At 38.7% G+C, this 20,301-nt stretch overlaps 2 protein-coding genes across 7 annotated transcripts in view; one reads left to right on the top strand and one right to left on the bottom strand.

Annotated features, from left to right (window-relative positions):
* Positions 1 to 20,301, top strand: part of LOC124181471 (heparan-sulfate 6-O-sulfotransferase 1) — a 520,983-nt gene that overhangs the window by 434,648 nt on the left and 66,034 nt on the right. The window lies entirely within an intron of this gene.
* Positions 130 to 20,301, bottom strand: part of LOC124181457 (ras-related protein Rab-32) — a 33,621-nt gene continuing 13,449 nt past the window's right edge. Inside the window, exons 1-6 of one of the 6 annotated variants that reach the window (XM_046568052.1) lie at positions 13,265 to 14,120; positions 11,714 to 12,151; positions 10,278 to 10,855; positions 4,637 to 4,865; positions 2,028 to 2,353; positions 130 to 1,030 (exon numbers count right to left, since the gene is read on the bottom strand). In XM_046568052.1, the coding sequence (XP_046424008.1) occupies positions 917 to 1,030; positions 2,028 to 2,353; positions 4,637 to 4,865; positions 10,278 to 10,855; positions 11,714 to 12,151; positions 13,265 to 13,595 (2,016 nt within the window). In that variant the 5' untranslated portion in view covers positions 13,596 to 14,120 and the 3' untranslated portion in view covers positions 130 to 916. Of the gene's footprint in view, positions 1,031 to 2,027; positions 2,354 to 4,636; positions 4,866 to 5,151; positions 6,568 to 10,277; positions 10,856 to 11,713; positions 12,152 to 13,264; positions 14,121 to 19,527; positions 19,688 to 20,301 lie in introns of those variants that run through there. The other 5 variants (XM_046568053.1, XM_046568054.1, XM_046568055.1 and 2 more) reach the window with 5 other exon arrangements.

Genomic DNA, 20,301 nt, shown 5'->3' with positions numbered 1-20,301 from the left:
ATCCGAGCTAAAATGGATAGAATGTTAAAAATTTACTTCAAGGTTTCGTTTCTTCTTTTTCTTGCAAAGACCCGTGTAATGATTGTGAATTATTTTTCATAGAGATCGAACGTGTGGTTGGTATTCTCATTTTCGGATTAACGTATTTGAAGCGAAACAGGTCTTGAAAGTTATCAGAGGCGATACATCAATGTATAATACGTACTTATGCAACCTTGCGTGTGTTTACGTGTTACGTACAACGGCGTTTGAATTTTATTCAAATGAAATGGCACTTTTCTTTAGTACAGCTTATCAATACCCATGATTATACTTTATTCGATAAAAATGTTCGGTACGTACTTACGGGTAACTTACGCGAGAAAGGAACTTACTCAAAGAGAATTATCGAATATAATCGCTATACATAAAATACAATATGTGATTAAAAATTCTACCGAACTTTAAGGCATTTCGTAATTTTATTTCATTTAATTTCTTTCAATTTTCAACGCTTATTCAATAGTAATTAAGTAATTTAATAAATTACTCGGATGATCGTGATGTAAATATGCGTGCAATAAAAACGATACTCACGTGCGGGAAAGTAACAAATTTACACACTGAGAGGAATGTTTACGCCAAGTTATCACTATATTGCGAGTCCGTGTATTAGGAGGTGTGCAGATGTGGGAGGAATAAATGCGTCGCGACACTTCGTGAGACGGTCTGCGACTGGATGGATTAATGAATGAATGGGCGACTTTGCGGTAGAGTTTTGGTTCGCGTAGCCCTGAAACCTAAGTCTTCGAGTGGCTTGAAGTCCGCAGGGTGAACCTTGTCGTAAAAACAGCGGGCGTGCTTAATTTCTTTCAATTGGTCAAAGTAAGTGCAGGACTGTCCTGGCGGCGTAGTGCCTTAGACGTGAAAAATGATGTCAGCAGGAGCAGGACTTCTTTGTGTTGGTCGGTGACTGATTCAGAGCGAATCTTTCGCCGTCTGATTGCTCTTGCGCACCGTTTCCCTTTATGATTTGATCGTTCTGAAGAATCTGTCAACAACAAATGAAATTCAATCACAATATTCAATAGCTGGTTAATTACGCAGCAACGACAAGTTTTTGTATAATACTCGATATCTGGTAGAAGTGCAGAAGTCTATCATGCAAATTTATTTATATTTCGTTAATTCTTGCAAACGGATTAGCTTTCGACGAGTTAAAGAATAAACGAGCTGCATTTCCACAGCTGAAGATTTGAAAACACAAAAAATTAATTTCTGCTTGGGAATGTAATCACAGTAAATAGTCAGTGTTGTAACTATTCGTCGGTACAAGTGAGCGACTTAAATTTTTTGAATCATTCCTACTCAAGGTCCCTTGAAAGAAAGTTTAAGATCCAAAGTTCTTATAGACTGTCTATGAATATTTTTTTAAATGTTATTTGCATCTTCAGTACCAAGTTGATTGTACTGTTTTTGAAGAAATATTAAACTTGGTAGTGGATATATTTTACAGAATTGGGTCATCTCCCATAAATTTCGTAACGACGTACTTCCGTCGAACGATAGTTCAGCAGTATTTTTCAGCAGCGGGATCAAATGCAATATCTATTTTATGTGTTCATCACTGGCTGAGAGAAATCAAAGAAATTCCAGTCTCTGATATTTCAAAAAGGAAGTCCACACTTGATTGCGTCAAGTGTTTTGAGGGCAATGTCGAGAAATACGATCAATTGAAATTCGACAAATTCCAAAAGAGCATCCAGCTGATGCTACAAGTTATCGTCTATGCTAGAATTATTTCATCCAATATAATAACAGTTCACAAATGAAAAGAGACTTTCAGATCGAAAGTTCAAGTAGCAGTTAGGCACGCTCTCCGATTTGTAATTCTTACTATGGTTCAATTTCAGAAGACTCTACGCAACTGTAAATTTCTGTAAGAGAACCGCAGTTTGTAAAATTGCCCCCGAAGCACTCCAACTGTTGGGAACCTAACTAATCGAACTGTTCATTTTGAAGAAGCTCGCAAAGACTGTATGCACTACCTTGTTGACGAGAAACCTCGCCGCCTCCTCAATGTTAATGTTTTCCTTCGCCGAGGTCTCAAACCAGCCAGAAAAGTTTTTATCTTTACAATACTCGTCCATTTTATTCGGAGAATTGACGAGGCCTTCCTTTTGCTGGTCACATTTATTGGCCAAAAGAACACATGGAATGGCTGACCCATCGGGGAGCTGGACCTTTGAATCCAGGTCCTGTTTCCACTTGACTACCGCGTCGAGGGTGGCGCTTCTCGTTACGTCGAAAACTATGAAAGCACCTACCGCCTCTTTGTAGTAGACCCTCGTCATGTTTCCAAATCTCTCCTGACCTGGAAAATTCGAATTCATTTTGATCCCAGTAAAATATGAGAACGTCATTCTACCGAGGCGATTAGGTTGCGGTGGTCAGGGTATACGCGACTATCAATCTTTCCTGATTCCTCAAATTATAACGTACATCACTTTAACCCTTTCACTCGAGCCATTCTCTTTTTTTTGGCATGGAAGTGCGATTCTACCTTTCCTGTGCATTTTAACTTGGAAATAAACAACCTCTCATTTTATTTACAAATTTGTAAAAGATTTTCAACCGCAGTATTTACGACGCTGAATAATAATCTGATGTAAGAATTTATTGAAACAAAAAACAACCCTTAAAATGGGGTGAAAACACGGTGAATTAACAGCATTGCTTTAGACAGTGATCTTGAATGAGATTTATATGAATATTTATCTTGGCACGGTACGATTTTAAACCATGAATTGGTGCAAGCCCCAAGACTATCTATTTGCACCCATAAGAAGGGTGAAAACTACCCCTATGCATTGAATTGTGGAAATCTACTGGCCATCTAACTAAAATACGTTTTTTTCTGAATTTGTTTATTTATAATATTTACGAACAATTATGGATTCACAAAAATCCTAATCATTACAAAGTTTAAGTATTTTTTACCTGAAAATATAAAAAAAATCAATATTTTACATGAAATATAAAAGAAATGACGAAAAAAAAAAATAAAATAAGTAAACGGTGCTCACTACAGTAGCTTCTGTGACTGAAAGGGTTAGACCACATTTATTCGCTCACGATGTTATCGAGATGAAATACAGAGCGTGAAATAACTTCTGTACAGAGAAAAATATTCACGTGATGCAACAACACTGGGAAAGTCTGATTCTTGCTCACCTAGACAGACGTGAAAACGACACGTGCTCATATTTGCAGACTGATTGACTGGAGCTATCAATAGACATAAGGCTATTTATGCAATAAATATACAGTAGAACACGTAGTCGTTGTTTCTGTTACCAGAAGTGGGCCGAAGTGGGCATGATCTTGACACTTTTTTTTTCGTCAATGTGTTACCTTCAATGATCTCTAAAAGGTGATGTGAATTTTCTCGCGGATTATTTGTGTAGTAAAGAAAGAAGGATAGTATTTGAAAAGTGTAAGAAGATCGTTAACGACTTATCCAACAGTTGCGATGACGAGGCGTTGGAATGTCCCGGTATAAAATTTTAGGCCAGAGTAAATTATGCGTCGGTCTGCTACACTGCAATGCAAATTCTAAAGAGGATTTCAAGCGTCGATGCATATGTGTCCGATAACGATATGTGAATCTCACAAACAGAGAACTACTCATAAATATATAGCGAGACTGGACAATCCGATAAGTGCGGACGGTGAGATTCTTCGTATAGGCATTACGTGTACATAAACAATACACGCTGAGAAAAATTTCATTGGTTATAGTAATTAGAAGAATTCAGTAAAACCGGTATCGTTAAAAAACCTGTTTGAATGTTGTTGGAATAACGAGAAACGAGGTACGCCTAACCATTTTGCGCTATTGTCGATCATGATTTGGTAATTGCAACGCAAAATCAGTTTGTTCGGTTTACTCTACTTTCTTAGTTAAACAAGGCTTTAACGTCAATTTATTGTTGCACAAGCATTAAATTTTCGCAACAGTTACAAGAAAATATAGTAACAGTGATCGTCATGAGAAAGAATAGGAACGGATACTAGACTTTCTGGTAACAGCTAGAAAACTAATTTTCATTTTGTACATAGAAATACATTTTTCGATTTTGGTAAAAAATGAAAATAGTCAAGGACTGAGTGGTAACCGGAACTAAAAATTTCTCGCAATGTATATATTTATACGGAAAATTCCGTGCTGTTTCACCTAGTGCCGGAGATCGTTCCAAACTTTGTTGTAACTTCGTTATATGGTCATACTCTCAAATACAACCACCCTTTTTTTTCGTTTCTTGATATCACTTACCGTTTCAAAGTTAAATGCCAGAAAACTTTTAAGTTTGAGGCAACTTTTAAAACTTTGCAGAAAATCATATTTTCATTGACTCGGAAGTCATGAATTAGGTACTTACGACCTAAGCTTGTACATTTTCCGAGTTACAAATAATTCTAGGCCAAATTGCAACAACATCTGACTCCAAGTAAAACCGCATGGAATTCTTCACGCGTAACACGCGTTGATTGGCCGATAAAGATTCAGCAATTAATTATTTCAACCATGAAAAAAATATGTACAATAGCATCCTATTATTCCTCTTTTATCGGGATCGTTGTGAACTTGACTAACCTGCGATGTCCCAGAGCTGTAGCCTTATTATTGTATGCTGGTCCCAGTTGAGAACCTTTAGGGCAAAGTCCACCCCTATGGTGGCTCTGTAGTGCTGAGAAAAGAATTGATGAACGTATCTTTTTATAATGGAGGTCTTGCCTGCGCCCAGTTCACCTATCACGAGTATTTTGTACAGGTGTTCCCGCTTTTCACCAACACCCGCGGTCGGTCCACTGTTCTGAGATGTCTGCAACAAAAGGAAATAACCAAATATTTTTAACTCCGGTTAGGCGAGTCATAATTTCCTTCAGGTTGAAAACGAAGTCGAGCATTAAACGACGCGAAGAGAAATACCGCTGATGTTTTTCAGCTATAACTTTATAAATATAAACGTCGTACTGATATTTTGCGGGTTACGCTATCCGCCGACTGACTGAACCGTTCGAGCGATACGCGGCAATTGCTTTCTGACACGACACTTTTTTTTTAAAATGATTTTACAGCTAAAAGACTGAAATAGAACACCGCGTTACCTTCCATCTGAAAAAATCCACAGCAGCCAAATTTCGCCAAAAAGTAAGTTCCATCTGAGAGTTTGTGGTATGAAAGTTACCAAGGAACAAGACACTCCGGTTCTACCGTGGACAACCGGCCACCCAACTGAATATGAATCCAAACGTGGCAACGAGTGCATCGTCAGATAACGAATATTAATAACCCCATTTCACTGTTGGCTGTCTGGTTTTTATATTGGTTTTGCGCCGGTCGAATGGAGTGGGTAATAACAAGCGCCAATGCAGTTCGGGCTGACAACGAGCGATACAACGAAGCCGACGGAATTACTGGTGTTTGCTTGAAACAGAATTTCGGAAAATTTGCATCTGGAATTACCCGTCCTGATTCGGTACTTACAGAAATTGTTTCACCGCTTGTTCAAATGTTTACCTACCCTTTTACATAAAAATCTGAAGGATAAACTTCAACCGTGAGAACGACTAATTCTCAATGACAAGTTCAAATGAAGACAATTAACACCAATTGTCGGACTAATCCACCTTTCAAGCAATCATCCCAAAATACCGTGCGTTCTCTGCGAAAATCGGTAGTCGCCCGCAGCCACGCAACTGGCTAACACATTTTTGCCCCGCAATAACCGACGGTGAGTACATTGCAAAGAGGCAAATCAATTCAGAGTCAGGCATACCGGGTATGCACTGCCGATAATTCGGTCTTTTATTCTATACTGCCTTAAATTTACGAGGCTTAGACCCCTTTGGGTTCAGCTTTGAGGAGACTGTTAATTGTTAAAGAAAGTTGATTATCCTGTCACAACTACCTGTGGTTGCCATTTGCAAAATCGTTACTTTTTGTCAAGTGACGACGAACGGTATTAATTTCTAGAGCGAAGGGTAGACACAATTTTGTACAGTCGGGTATAACGAAGCGGTAGGGGAACGGCGGAATGAAACACCTTGAAAAAGTGTCACGGAGTATACGAGTACAGGTACGTCTTATCTTTCAGCGTTTGGATACGCCGTCAGAACGAATTTGTGCCGTGACACTCATCCGTGTCTTATAGTCTTATATTCGCTGAACGAAGTAGGTATCTAAGCAACTTGTGATGCTGTAATGAAATTTGTATCGATTATTGCAGAACCACATCGGAACACTTGAAGGATTAAATTTCATGGAATGGATAAGTCTTATCGTGTTATCCGAGAATTGTCGTTCATCGTGTTATTCGATCATCCATAATGTTGTATGTGCCGTGTTGACCTTGAGATCGGTAATTACCTGTCAGCAACTGGTTGAGTCAACGCGTGGATAGATTAAAATAATATTAGTGTGAAATACTACGTCTGTAATGAATTAACGTCGCTGTTCAAAGTTTCAAGTACGACTGTATATTTTATAAGTCAGATACTAGTGCATATCATCTGAAACACTATTCGATGAATGTTGACGGGTTCTGTCACAACAAACGTAATCAAAAGCGAGTTAATAAATATTATGAAGAGCATATCTAACAATTTCCAAATTTGTTTTTTTTTTTAGATTGCGGTTTTTTTCAATAACACTTCAATGTCAGATGGTTATTTCTATTTATTCGAAAGTATGCGGATTTCAATATGAAAAGGTCTCGAATCGCTCTAAAACGTGTTTGAATTTCAATAGAATTTTGTTCAAGTTTGCGATAGTGAAAACCTTAGAAAAATCACGAACGTACGATCCGTTTGTCTACAGCTCGTTTTCCTTTTAGATATCTATTTAATTTTTTTGATCAATATCATTTGAAATCATTTCGTAATTTTCGAAATATTCAAACAAAGTTCAGCATTGGTAATCATCAAAGTAATCATTGGCAGTTATGAGAAATCGTTCAAGATTCACAGGAATATTTCAACAATCTTAAAAGATCGTAACATGAAATATTAAAAATTACAAGATTAGTATTGCTGCCGTTTGCTGAAAGCTCTAGAATAATTGTTTGACGTGTCAACGAATCGAGGGTAGGTGTAGATTGGTACAGAATGAGGACGAGTATTGTGTCGAATGAAATAATTTCTGCTGATGGGTCAACCGATGGTCGTTCACCCTGGTCTGATGTGTAAACATCACGACCATTGAGGGTTCGTGCGTCCGATAAGATTAAAATCCCCCGTCTACGTATAATCTTCAGGATATGCGGTTCAACGTGAAGATTAAAAAAAGTAGGTATCGAGCGTAAATTGAAGTAAAAGAATCGATGTAACGAAAAAGTATTGAATTCGGGATCAGGAAAATTGAACCAAAGTCAATTAATAATCTCTTTTTGACGAGAAAAAAAAAAAATTCAATGCGGCACAAGTGCCCAGAAAAAAGTTTAGTTATTTGCCAGTTCAAAAGCTTTGTATTATTGCTCTATTTTGTAATATTAAAACTCATCTATAGAAGAGATGTGTACGTGTGTGTGTGAATGATTTTTGTACGATGTTTTTTCGAAGCGTCTCAGAAAGAAAATCATTACACGCGATTTGTAGAGAATTAATTTATAACGAGCACAATTACCCGGAATTCATTGAAACTGGACGAACGGATACGTTTTTGGTAAAACGATACAATAATGTAATTGGTCCGAAGTTTGAAACTCGTGTATTTGATCAATCTTTCATTCGGGAGAGTCGTCGTTTTAAATTTAACTTGATTGACTTTAGTTGCAATTTATAAACCTTCGTTTCACTACTTTTTGTTTTAATTGTAATCATCTGTATTCCATTGAATACGTTAATTTAATTTATTGAAAAAACAAAAACACAGTGTATATGGTACTTTTCATAACCGTTGGTAAAATATTGCAAAGGAGTGCTGGTATCGCTGAAGATACGTCGATTCCAGTTCAGTTTAAACGAATGTGAGAAATTGTCAGTTTCCTTCGATTAACAATCGATTTGACCGATGCAAAATATCTCGCGAAGCGTGAACGTCGGTTTAACACCTGATGGCGCAATTGTCGTAAGGATTTCACGTCCTGCACCTTCTATATTTCAGGCAATCGTATCGGACAAGGTATATTTTTCAGTCGCTTCACTCCATGGACGCATAACGAGCGAACGAGGGAGCGAGTGTGTGAACGATAGTAGGGAAGTCTGTCACCCTTACCGAGCAGGGTGAAACTTGAAACCCGTGAATGCTTCTCGACAGCCGTCGACCACAGCTCAGACCACAGAAAGTTACTATCGATCTGTGTCACGAAAGCATGTAGCCGAGTGACTGCGTATATAAATGGTGCGCGTATAGTATGTCAGTGAATGCGTCCATATGTGGCATAATCATTGCGCATGAAAAATTTCCTTGACGTTAGGATAACAGTCAGTTTTCATTATAAATTACGCAAGCTTGAGACGTGGAAGGATATCTCATTCCAGCTCACAATTGTACCGGTGAACAACTGCGTACGTTTAGTGAGATTATCAGAAAACTAAACACCCGAATGCGCGTGCGCCAAATCGCGTGATTCGATTGGTAGATTCAACTAATTTGAGCGAAATTTTCAGTCCGCTTGACAGGTTGACCAACCGATTGTACGCTGCAGCCAGACGTTTACAGCTGTCTAAATTTGCACGCGTTTCGAAGTTATGTTGCCTTGAGAATTTGAGATTAGCAAAAATTTGATAGGTCTGGATTCGAGTGAAAACAATCTCGAAACGATTGCGCGTACAGATAGGTCCCAATTAGAAAAAAGTTGGCCAGCCTGTCTAAGCAGACGACAGTCGAGGCGCATGCACACTTGGGTGTTCAGTTTCCTGCAACTGTCACGGTATACGCCACTCCGGGTTCCACGCAAAGGTCCTTTACCCGAAGCCCCGCTGGAGCAGTTGGGTTTCGTTAACCCTCGGGAATCACGCAAACCGACACGCCACATTATAGAGACTTTTCTACAAGAAGGTATAACCTTTCTCTGGAGTCTTGGGAAGTCTAAGGACAGCCTTCCAGCATCACGCACAAGCTTGCGGTGCTCGAAATAACTGGTGAGGTAAGTGCACCAATTATTGACACGTTTAGACCCAATCATTGACCCTTTTATTTTCCAAAATTATAAATTGACGGCACGAACTGTGAATTTCATGATGACTACAACAAATTGCTAGAGAGTTAGACACTACAAATTTATTTTTTGGTAATTTCAGAAGCATGCATCGAGCAGATACAAGCAGAAAAGGTCGATGATTGGGACAGAGTCAATAACTGGTACACTTACCTGAATGAATAATCGTAGAATAGAGAAAGAAGATAAAAGATTCTCACAAAAACAATTGGTTGGTTTTGGTTACAGCCCTGGAAGGTTATTGTCATACGTTGGACTTTTTCAATCAAAAAGTCGTCTCCTCTGTTACTTAAACACTAGCCAATGTACCAAAATAATAAGTAAACTAGTAATGATTTTTTTTTTATGGTACATTTGCGCCATGTATTTTGTGGGTTGATTGGTGCGCGTTAATAGAGAAATGACTTAAAAGTTACAGCTAAAATGTTTTTCATTTAGCTACTATTATCTGTGGTCGAAGTCTCGATTCCATGAACATATATATCAACGATAAATTCAAAACCATTGAATATTGACGCAGGAAAATGTACGAAGTGAACTTCCAGAGATTTGTAACAACGAAAAACAAAATTCTAATATCTATATTAATATTCACACGTATGATTGCTGATTATAATATTTGCTCTATTAATGCTTATAGGTAAGCTTAGAGAACAAAAATTCCAGGATTAAAATCGCGCTTTACTGGGACATAAAAAATGTTTTTTGTATTTTAAGGGATATCGAAGCTGATCATCAATTGACTGTAACGTTGGTCCATGAACGGTTTCGACAAAATTGGGGGTCTAATTTTGAACTTGGTTGTGTAGAGCCATCAGAAAATCATTTTACACGCGTATGAAAGCCTCGATCAAAAGTCGATTGTCACGCACTCGAGAGAGTCTCTGTGTGTAAAAATTTCCACATAAACTTTCCCAATGGAACATGGTCTGTGCGCTCTAATCAACCGCCAACACTATCGAATCATACAACCCAATACAGAAACGAGATTAAAAGCAACGAAAACGAAAATCCTAAGAGAACTTAACAGTCGGAGTAGAAATAATTGAGTAAAAGTAATCCTGGTTATCTCACCGCGCTTTCTTGACTAGTCGATCGAGATTTATCCATTATGTCCGCGATCGTCGGCGCGTTGCTCATCGTCCTGAGACTCGCGCGTCCCGTGACTTGTTGATCGAAGTTCTCCGCGCGATCCTCTTCGATTCCTTGGAGATATCCCAGGCCGGTTTCCTCGTCGAATGTTCCTTCGAAGGTTGAAAAGGTGTCGAACTTTTGCACGCTTATGTGCCGCGCTGGGCCCCGGATATTCCCAGTGAAAGTCTGAGCCTTCGAATCGATCTGACTTCTCGCCGGAATTACCGTGTCCGCAGATGATTCTTCGGAAGTGTCGAACCTTCGGCGTCGAAAAACTGCTCGCTTCTCATCGAGGAGCGACAACTTGCGGCGAAGCTCAAGCGGTGGAGTTTTCGCGGGATGTATCGCCGATTCGGAGTCTGATTTTAGGGACAGCTTCGGTCTCCGGATCTCAGGATTCCCGTACTCTGGACCATCGGACCATTTCGATATTGCGTAGGGGAGTGTTGAAACCACGCGATGGGTTTTCTCGGGTGAGTCGCTCGTTTGTGTCACTTTTTCGGCGCTCTGCGTTTCTGCTACGAATTTTTTATGATAAGCCAGTGAAGAACTCGGAATCCCAGATGCGCAATGTTATCAATATTCATACGCTGAGAGAATCAAGTTTGCAGAATGAAAAAAAATGTAGCAAGATTTGTATTCCTTAACCGGTTATTTGTCCATTCGACTTGAATGCAATCGAAACCATGCACTTGTTGTTGGGTTGTAAAGTTTTACGATGTAAAACTACAAGGTTGTTAAAACGAGTGCCTGGAATTGCAAAAGCTCAAAAAAATTGCGAAAGCTTGCCATGTAATGCTGCTGAATCAAAGTTCTTCCTGCTGTACGTAAATTGTGCGATTCGATTTTTATAAAAATTCAGGTAACAGTTAATCGCCCGGAGAAACTAATAGAAGCTACATTGAAACTTGAACTTTCGAACGATTTTCTAATTAAAATAGATTTCGATCTTACACATGAATTTTAAAAACTTCATGCTCCATTTTTCAAACATCATTCCATTCTTTCACCGGAAAAATAACAAGGCAATATAACCAAAGCAGATATTATTTTGCAAAGAAATGCATCCCGAACCGAAAATCTCGATCTCTTCCAAGTGCTTTTCAAATAACCTCACAAATCCCGTGACGCTGTGTACCAAATTTGAAAAAAGAAGCAATGCATCTTAGAAATCGTTGAGACGATCAAGGCACTGTTTACACATCTGCTCTAGAACGAAGATTCAATTCTGGCATTGAAAATAGGTATAATTCTTACCGGAAGAAGGTGAACAATAACAGCGAATTAAGTTGACTTAACGATATCATATGCTTGCAGATTGAAGTCGGCCTTGCGCAGACGCGTGTAATATGAAAAAGCGACAACTTTTGGCTCACCGTAAATTTTCGTCAATACTTCTCGATTCGGTATGCTTCTAATGGTCAGAGACGGTGACCTGCGCTGCACAACCGTGACGGTGCTTACAGGTTTCTCCAGGCTATCGAGCCTCGTCGATCGCGTCGGCTTCTTCGATCTCTGCTCTCCCTCCTCTCGGAGGTGTCCCTCGGCGACAAGCCTTTCCTTTTCGATATTTTCCTTTTCCAAGTCTCCGGCCCCCTTCCGCAGGGTGACGCCCAGCTTGCAAGGGCTGTCCGATTGGCTCTGAGACTCTTGGGACGATTGGCTCTGCGAACGGCTTCTGTCCCCACCTTCCGGTGTGCGTCTCGTTTCCTGTTCCGATCCCGATAATTTGAACTTGTTCAAACTGAGCTTACGGACGAGTGAATTAGACTTCTTCTCTTTCTTCAATTTTTCCACTTTCTTTCGCACGCCCCCTACACGGAGTTATGCAGGAGATGAAATATGTTTGATTCGACTAATTCTTACATTCCTCGTCATTGCCTAGCTTGGTAATACCTGAGCCATGAGATGTTCGACAGTCTGCACGACTCGATGACTACGAATTTTGTCAATTAATTGTTTCAAGTCTAGATGTTTTTAATCTACTATTTCTGTCGAAATACAAAAGTTTTCTTTCCATACCAACATTCAACTGTCGAGAACGCTTACTTGTTGGTTGTGGCCGAAGACTGTGAATGAAAATATTAGAAAATTTTCTCTGTCAGTTTGGTTTTCGTCGAGTCAAAAATTGTTGCCTAGGTAGACATTGATTTGGTGCACCAATAGGGGTCTCTTTTTTTACTTTCTAGTAAACACTACAGACACTAATTAGGAAAAGAATTAGTCTTCATGAGTTTTGTAAGGTGTCAATCTGCGATAGATGTGATTGTCAAGTTCATCCAAAAAGGGTGAGAGGGAACGTATTGTTTCAAGCATTTATCCTTTATACGCAGTGAAAATAATAACAATTAATTTTAGATTAAAAAAAAATCTTATTGCAATAACGGAATTAGACCTGACGAAAACGACAAACTCAATCAAAGCGTTACTGGGTCATAAAAGACTGCTCCTTAAAATTTTAACCCAACCGATTTAAACCAGCTGTAACAACTCAGAATATCGTATGTCTATAAAAATGTCATGTGAATATTTCAACAATATCAGAACATTCTTCTCAGCACAAAGCTCTGCACACGAATCCTAGCCGTTAACGAATTCAGGTTCTCTTTTTTTAACGCCACTTTCAATTTGCGTTCTCAAATACCTGAGTCTATAACTGACGATACTTGATACAAGACATGCGATCGCAAGCCAGTCAATCAAATTTACTGTTTATTGAACTAATGTTAATACAGTCAACTGTTCAGTCCTATTCCATGAGAGAGTCGAAGAAGCAATGTCGTAAATCAATCGAACTCTACAGGTATTACCAAGCGATTAACCATCCGACTCACAGTCCATTCAATTCCCATGAATTTTTCGAAGTGAATCAGACGAGAGTGCGGCGGTGCAGTGAAGTTTTACCGTGTTACACAATTATCGATAACCTTTGGGACCGTCTTCGTCTCTGAGTGCGAGCTCCGGGAGCGAGGCGTCGGAGCCTCGGCCGAAAGTGCGATCCCCTGGTGATTTTTTCTTGATTTTGAAAAGACCCCCATCCTTCCGAAAGCTCTTTTTCAGGGCGCCAAAACGGCCGCGTTTCTTCTCATCCTTGCTCGCCACTGTATCCAGACTCGAGTTACTCTCCCCCGCGACGGCAACGCGATCCGTCGACGCTCGTTCCGGTTCCTCCTTTGGATCCTCTTCCTCGAGCGACGACCGGGCAATGACGGTGTCCACCGAGCTTTCGCCCTCGTTCGCGCTGTCGCCGTGATCCATCCTAAGAAACTGTCTCCGCAGACGGTGCTCGGCGTGCCTTTAATTTGTCGAATTTGGCTTCCTCGCGGAAACCCTAGAAACGGCCAAACTGGTCGATGCTTTCGACGCTCCGAGCCGCCGTTTCGGAGGACTCGGACTTTTTGTCGAATAAGCGACTAGGGTTTTACTCGCCAGCAGCAGATCATGGCTTGTTTTTATTTTTATTGTATTTCTTTTATCGCTGATACGATTTTTCTTTATTATTTCAGCCGAGACTGTTCGTTGGAAATCTTTCTCATCGGTGTGATATTTCTCCGAGATTCGTCAAGACCCGACCGTTGCCACAGATTTTTATTTTTCTGGCTAACGTGAAGGGAATTCTGCAATTCTCCAACGATTCGCTGATGCGGTAAATGAAAAAGCACAATTATCGTTTCTTTGGGTCGTCGATTTCTATCTCATGTGCTCCTTTTTTCTTTTCCCAAACAATATTCGGGCAACCCGCAAGTACGTGGAGGACCAGAAAGACACTGCTGAACTAGCAGACTCTTGTTATGCACTAAATGCGTTGACATAAAAATTTACAGACCAAGGGTCGCACGGGCGGGGATTCCCCCCCTCTCGTCGGTCTTACACACTCGAACCTTCCTATATTTACGACGATACACGGTGTACCTTTACCTCTTTGCCCCACCCTGAAAACCACACCGCAAGTTACATCACTGCGTCTATACCTAGGAGGTTGTGCTCGAGAAACAGAGAACGGCCCGAGAAGCGATCCGGTGGCTCGGTTTGAGCGGAGGTAAAATTTTACGATGCGAATGGAAGTCACAGCGACGTAGGGATGGTTATAGGAGTATCTTTGAAACTGATTGAGGAGAATGCATTCAACATGGCAGCCATCGTTCGAAAAAATTTTAACGTCAAAATCTTGCAAATCTATGCTTGTTCCATTTTGATTTACGGGGAAAATTCAGCTCGAGGGCTTCATGATATTTGACATTATTTTGAACTGAGGATGAGTCGCGCAAGTTTGGGGGGGTGTTTAATTCTAAGGCAGAGGAAGAGAACACTTTTGATTAAATATCTTAACGTTACTATAATTGAAAAAAAAAAATAATATTGATAACCTGGTGATCAAACTAAAAAATTATAATTCACCTCGTCAATTTCCAATAAAAGAAATTGAACTTGAACAAATTGATTTCGTCACACTTCTTAACAGCTCTTTGCAAATCTTTATTGGATATTCATGTAGGAACATCGTTAATTGTTCAAATGTCATTTAAATGTTTTATGGTGAAGATGAACACGCGAGGCTGGAGTGATTATTTATTTGAAGTTGGTTGTACTTTTTTTTCTCTGATGAGAATATTATTGTGGAAGTTTGGAACAGTATGACATTTTTAATGCAAGCATTGAAACAATTAGGTTGAACTGATGAAATAAGAGATGCTCCTAACTACCACGTATTCTAAATTCAACACTGCGCATGATGGTAAAAATAATCTAGCACCATAATTCAATAACTTTAAGAGACTTACAGCGGGTGCAACTTGATGCTTTAAAGAAGATTAGCTGACTTTCATCACGCTGATCTTAATACCTTCGTGCGTGATTAAAATCACATATTTGTTTACCCAAAAGGATGTCAACATTGCGAGGAAAAATTTACTTAAACTTTATACACATTGTCAAGTGAATGCATATGCCTTATTTACGCATCATTTTTAGACTCACAAAGATTGTGACTCGAAATCCCAGAAACGAGAACGAAACCAATTGAGGTTAAAAGAAGAAACTTTCAGGTTCTCGTGGAAAGATTTAAAAAAAGTCTTGGAATTGTTTTAACTAAAATGACAAGACAACGTAGTTCCTTACCAAAAAACCTATTTTTCGATTTAATAGCGTAATAAATATTTGGTCAAGAGATATCAAATATTTGTAAAAGTTTCTAACTTCGCGCTAGTGAAGATCAAGCTCTCGTTTGAAAATAGGCTTCATTTATCAACAATTTGTAATAAAAAATCAATTGGCATCAACATCTGAGAGGTACACATGAATCAGGCTGCTTTTTCACTGTCAAATTATTCCCTGAAGCGTGTTTTTTCTCCATTCATTTCGAATAATAGATTTTGCAACGTGTCAAAGAATTGTCATTTAACACGAATTTATATTCTTTTTTGACAAAACGGCTTATTATAGAAAAAAAATGGCCAACATGAAAAATGTTCGCTATCGCTAAAAATCTTAGAGAAAAAATAATTCAAACTACCATCGTCAACGATAATCGAATACTTTCGAATTTGAGCACACAAGATTCAAGATTCCCAAAATACACCATTGCGTGTAAATACTGGTTCGATAATCGATTTAAAATTAGAGAGGTGCATAAGATACAAGTATAAGGAAAGTGTTACGTGATTCTCCATGCCTGGCTGATTACGTTTTCCAGCGAATGGAAATACAAGGACAGGAAGGAGGTAATATGCAGGTTGCCATGTGAACAATGAATTACGATATAGAGAGATGATAAGTAAAATTGATTAAAACCAAGAAGACGTGTAGCCGACAAGTTGAACACGACGTATTAACTTGGGAATAATTTTGCTGTGCTAAAAGTTATAACAAAAGAAATTTTCAACTCTTTCGCCCGTATAAAATCACCCAAACACAATGCGATGCTTCTGGTAAATTTCTACGAAAACGTGTGACGGTTGAACTGCTAATTGGTATATTTGCATAAACCGTAAACGAGAATCACAACGAATGATAGAAGTTCGTAAAGATCGATGACCGTGAGGCACAAAAATTGCTTGGTACTCTGTGCCGGATGAAGGAGCTGTCATGTTACAAGAAAACTGACCGTGGTCATGAGCCGGAAAATTATGCATTAGAATTTGATATTAGACGAGCAGTTTAGAAACAGTTACGTAATGAAATCATCGAGCATACTTATTGTTAGTATAACCGGTAGCGTATCGCAGCATCAGTGTCATGCTACGGGACATTTCAAATGAGATCATTCAAGCTGTTTTTCTGGTAGTTCTCGATTGTTCATAAGTTGGTGATTGAATTCTTACGCAATTGTTTCATCAGTTTTCATCATATTTTGAAGCAACAAATTACGTGAAGGTTATTTCGTCATGAGACACAAAAATGTGTCAGTTGCAATATTTATAGAACGGTATTTTTTCTTTTTTTTTCTACAATTACTACCTTGGGGTAAACATTGATTTCGTGTCAATATATTTCGTCAGAGGTTCATTTTGAAGATTGGAGAACTGATTTATTGTAACTATATTTTATTCAAATTTGCGATAGTCAACGCGAAAAATATTTCCAAAGAAGTCGACCAATCAGATCAGGCACGGTAAAGTTTTTGTAAAACAAGTATTATATTATATAAATTTATATTAAACAGATTATAAGAAACAGAGTGCGCGCGTAGATTTCAAATTTGAACTTATATTAAAAACTTAAAAATTTTATTTCCTAAGTTCGCGTTTCATTTCCTTGCGAGTAGAACACGTGACAAAAGATTCGTGTAAAGTGTGAAACGACGACGAATATTTTACTCCATCAGAGTTCAAGATCAACGCGCATTTCGCGGATAGGCTTTATCTTTATAGGTTCGTAAAAATTTGTATTGCCTAAACGGTTTCAGTTTTCATATTGCTCTTGTCGGGGTATTTATATAAGATATTGAGAAAACTATTAAAAATTTGCAAATTAAACAAAGTGACGAACCGATTGACCTATGGAACTTTTTATGTCAGCAGCTATTTTCGGACTGCAACGCTCAACCGATTCAGAGAAGACTCAGATTATATTAAAGAGCGTTTCAAGACTTATTGGTCTACGCAAAAAACAAAAAAAAAAAAAAAAAAAAAAATGGAGAATACTCCAGACAATTGAAGTCGATAAAGAATCTACCAAGTTCCAATCAATTCTGAAAAGGTCAAGTCAGAACTCGCCAATATTTTTTCGCCCCGATATCAAATATCTCACGAATGGATACCTATACAGTATACATACGGCTTATTTCTGTTCACCTAATCAAAGATGACGTATATGTGTAGCTGGCGAAAATCCGCAAAATTCTGACGAGCTTAGCACGATCATAATTGAATTAACGTCGACCCGTGTAGGTCGCCGAAAACTTGACGCTCGATACTCGCCCGCGAATTAACGCAATAAAATTGTGCGATTTCTTTTTTGTATGATAATAAAATATCGGCACGTGCGCTCCGTTGCAATTCCACAACGCTAAGCACATTTGTATCTGATGCAATAGCCGGACGTTTTACGAAATAATTCAGTATGTAATGTAAGCGTTTCAATTCTCGATAAGAACCTGGGAAAACTTGAAATATTGAACGTGGTTAAGTTACAGAAGCGCGTGTAGCGTCCAAACTCATTTATGGTTTGAGACAATCGAAGCTTTAAATTTTCGCAACAGTTGCAAGAAAATATAGCAACAGTGATCTTAATGAGAAAGAATAGTAACGGATAGGCTAGTCTTTGTGGTAACCGGAAGTAAAAATTTCTCTCAGTGCAGGTGAAGAAGAGACCCTGAAAATTGAGTCCTCCCTTTGTGCGCGGCTTCTCATCCGCGTTGCCTGAGGGATCGAATGACAGCGAAGAACAGTCCTAAGTCATCTCTCCGGCTTTCTGACCGTGTGTCGAAAACCTTGCGTGCAATAACCGTATACAAAATTTTATTTCGTGGGGAATTTTTTATTTCCAATTTAATGGCTGATCGGAGAACTTTTGGCAAAGTTTTCATGCCGATAAGAAGTATAAGTATTATTATTACAGACGAGGACCTTGCCGAGAATTACGGGACGCTTAATTGTGCGTATATTGCTGTGAGTGATATCAATATTACGGTTCGATCAAGACTGAGACGGGATTAAATATAGCGTAAGATAGATAATAACAAAAATAATATGTATAAATTTCGAAGCATGAAGCAACGAAAATTAACGGCACTCGTCCTGCCAGACGAATGAATCATTCTTCCTTGTTTACATTGCATTTACTGCACTAATAAACATAAATATAGTGCATGAGTGGCTTCGTGTATAAAAAATTTGGTACTTGTAACAACATATCTTGATCTCAAACAAATGTTGAGCACCAGCTTCGCTATGTTTTTCTTTCAAAGTATTTACCTACTCCGTTTGTTCTAATTTTTTATCGTTAAAATATTTGGTTGTAAATTTGATGTAAAACCACGCGGTCGTGATATGAAGTAATAAAAATCGGATACAAGAGTCAGAAAAAACTCACGATTTCGCGTGTGTAAAACAGCATAATTTCAAACTCTTGGGTAAGTTAGAATTAAAATGGGAAAAACAAGCTTAGGGAAGTTGTTCCGAATGTTATTGAGGTGTGCCCAAAACGTCGTACGAATAATTCGTGAAAATTAATTATTTTTTTTCCTGTAGCCACGTTTACTGTGCATGGGTCTTATCGCACATCATACGCGTTCCGAGCGACATGATTCTGTATTCGCAACGGGTTTGAATCACAATCAGTGTGACATCGTACACTGACATTATTTTTAACGAGCACCATACACTTAAATGATTAAAAATATACGAGACGAACCGAACTAATCTCTTACAGTCTTGCACAACCCGTGAAAAGTTAATGTCATATTTTTGAAGCGTTACTATGAATCAATTAATTATAAAATTACAGAGAAAACAATTTTTTTTTTTTCTTTTTAATTATTTTTCACTTCAAGCGTCAGATTATATCTAATAACGAGAAAAAAAGAGATAAGGTAAAAAAATTAAATAACCGTTCACCCCGCAGCTTTGATAGCATGTACAAGTGAGCAATTAATTATAAGAACGAGTTTTCCTCAAAGTGACGACGCATCGAACCATAAATATTCGCCAAGAGGATGTCGTTATTTATAAAAATTAAACATCGGACGTACCTTTCTCTGCCGCCTGGCGTCTTCCTGTTTACTGTTTTCACTGAAGTTCATGTTCAGGTCTAGATACAAATGGTTATTGTTGACAAGCTGCGGCGGAGGTTCCATCGGCGGAGGGTTAGCTTCCTTTTTGTGCCTCATACGTCTCTCGGTGCGTTCTTGCCTGGTACGTAGAACCAGCATCACGTTACGCCCTAGCATTTCCTCAATTTTGACAATTCTTGAAGACTGATTTGGAAATTCGATCCTACGTTATCAGCGCGATTGCCGTGTTAATTATCGTTTAATAATTTCTTGCGCAGTGATTTAATACTTCTGGTACAAATTTTTTTTTAACGAATATTATGTCTACGATTATGATTACGATTATTATTATTATTATTATTATTGTTGTTGTTGTTGTTGTTGTTGTTGTCGTCGTGTTCGTCTTATACTTTCTCTCACATCTAGGGCATCGAAGCCATTTTCGACACACCGATCGCGAGTCAGGACTTGCAAGCAAGCAAAGGAATTCGAGAACAGTTTCTTCAGTTTATCGGCTCTTAAGCACGATCAATAAAATTTCAGCATATAACAGCGTTCGACAATTTCAAGATTCCATTTCATGACTGCCTGGACGCGTGTTCACCGATTACGGTAGAATTTTCATAGAAAGGTGATTTGTTCAACAAGTCGATACTTGTCTTTATCGGTACTACGTTCACTTTGCCCAAGGTACCGAGCGTGTACCGAGTGAATATTTGGCAACGATATACACTCCTCGTGAAATTCACTGAA

This window comes from Neodiprion fabricii, chromosome 4, assembly GCF_021155785.1.
Source record: "Neodiprion fabricii isolate iyNeoFabr1 chromosome 4, iyNeoFabr1.1, whole genome shotgun sequence".
Lineage (NCBI taxonomy): Eukaryota > Metazoa > Arthropoda > Insecta > Hymenoptera > Diprionidae > Neodiprion > Neodiprion fabricii.
The sequence above is the reverse complement of the archived record's forward strand: the minus strand, read 5'-3'. Positions and strand labels throughout refer to the sequence as shown.